General features: G+C 53.9%; 1 protein-coding gene across 1 annotated transcript; it reads right to left on the bottom strand.

The window, feature by feature from the left end:
* Positions 1-943: 943 nt before the first annotated feature.
* On the bottom strand, positions 944-1,168 carry GNI_053410 (hypothetical protein; the record flags this gene model as incomplete). The annotated part of the gene is made up of 1 exon (XM_011131541.1): positions 944-1,168. A coding segment is annotated over one exon (225 nt), but the record flags the coding sequence as incomplete, so codon positions are not given.
* Positions 1,169-1,384: the final 216 nt, after the last annotated feature.

Genomic DNA, 1,384 nt, shown 5'->3' on the forward strand with positions numbered 1-1,384 from the left:
TTCATCACGTTCAGCAGCTGGGGATTCAGTATGGCGTTGATCTGCTCCTGTGACCAAGTGGCTGGGTTGAGTGGACCAGCGATAGGAATGTCCGGAACGAAGGGCGGGAGTAAAGAGCCGGCCGGGAGTTCAAACTCGCCATCCTCCTCCTCCTCTCCGTCCTTACCTTTGCCACCTCCCATATCGGAGCTTTGATTATCTGAGTGGGGATCTAAATTGGGGTCAATAGATCCGTTCTGCTTTTCCTTGTTACGCATTTCGTCGGAATCTTCGGGTGGAACATTGTTTGGATCTGTCAGGTATGCCCAACAAAGTTGCGAATATCGTGAAAGTCGCGCTTCTGAGACGCCGGGCACCGGGAACCATGTCACTGATGCCTACCGGCCCTTTGTTCGCAGAGACACTTGCCATGCCGAGCAGGGTGAGCAAGTTTAGGCTCCTCATATTTGTTCAGACACTTGTTGCTGTTTTCGGCCGAGATCGAGTGCGCGCGCGCGTGTTTGTAAAATGCGCAAGTTTGGACAATACCGGCGCATCACCAGAGATGGATAGGGTGATAGTATCGGCCGCATTCCGATCTCAGTACTTCAAAACCCAGTCACATCTTGTGACGTCAGCGCAGAGGGATCGCTTGCAACCCGTTGGCGTCCTCGTATAGCTGTGCTGTACATTTCGATTTTGCTAGCTGTCGAGAAAGTGTTGTAACGCCATCTACTTAGTGTTAAAATAAACCAGTCTACCTAATGTTCAGTCCGGGGGGCCCTAGGTCGATTGTCTGGTAGCGCGATCAAGGATTCCTCTAACAATGCCTCCAGCACCGGAACCACTGGCCATGGAAAAGACCGGCTCCAGTATCCCTTGGCCCTGGCCTATATTTTGGCTGCCTCCTTCTGCTGTCTGCTGCAAAGGACTGTTAAACAGTTTATCCAAGGCGCCTCCGAACGTGCCAGCGAAAGGCCCACCACCCGCATTACCCAGGAAGGCCTGGATCGGGCCGGCGGGAGCAGAAGCAGAAGCCGGGCTGGACGAGCCAGTTCCGAATAATCCACCGGTAGAAGCAGGTGCGGCAGAAGCAGGTGCGGCAGAAGCAGGTGCGGCAGAAGCAGGTGCGGCAGAAGCAGGTGCGGCAGAAACAGGGGCAAATAGTGGCCGCATTCCACTGGCAGCGCTCCCAGTGACGATGCCATTCAAACGATCAAATGAGTTCTGGAGGATGTCTCCAGCAACGGAAAGCTGACGTTTGTTCTCGTAGGCATTGGCTGGATTGAGTAGGCCCAACTCAGGAATGTTCATATGGCTTGGAGCGTCTCCCGGGATTCGTTCGTACTTGATGAAGCTTGGAAAGGACTGTGGCAGCAAACTAACAGCGGAGGTTGCCAGATTC

Source organism: Gregarina niphandrodes, assembly GCF_000223845.1.
Source record: "Gregarina niphandrodes unplaced genomic scaffold scaffold00008, whole genome shotgun sequence".
NCBI lineage: Eukaryota > Apicomplexa > Conoidasida > Eugregarinorida > Gregarinidae > Gregarina > Gregarina niphandrodes.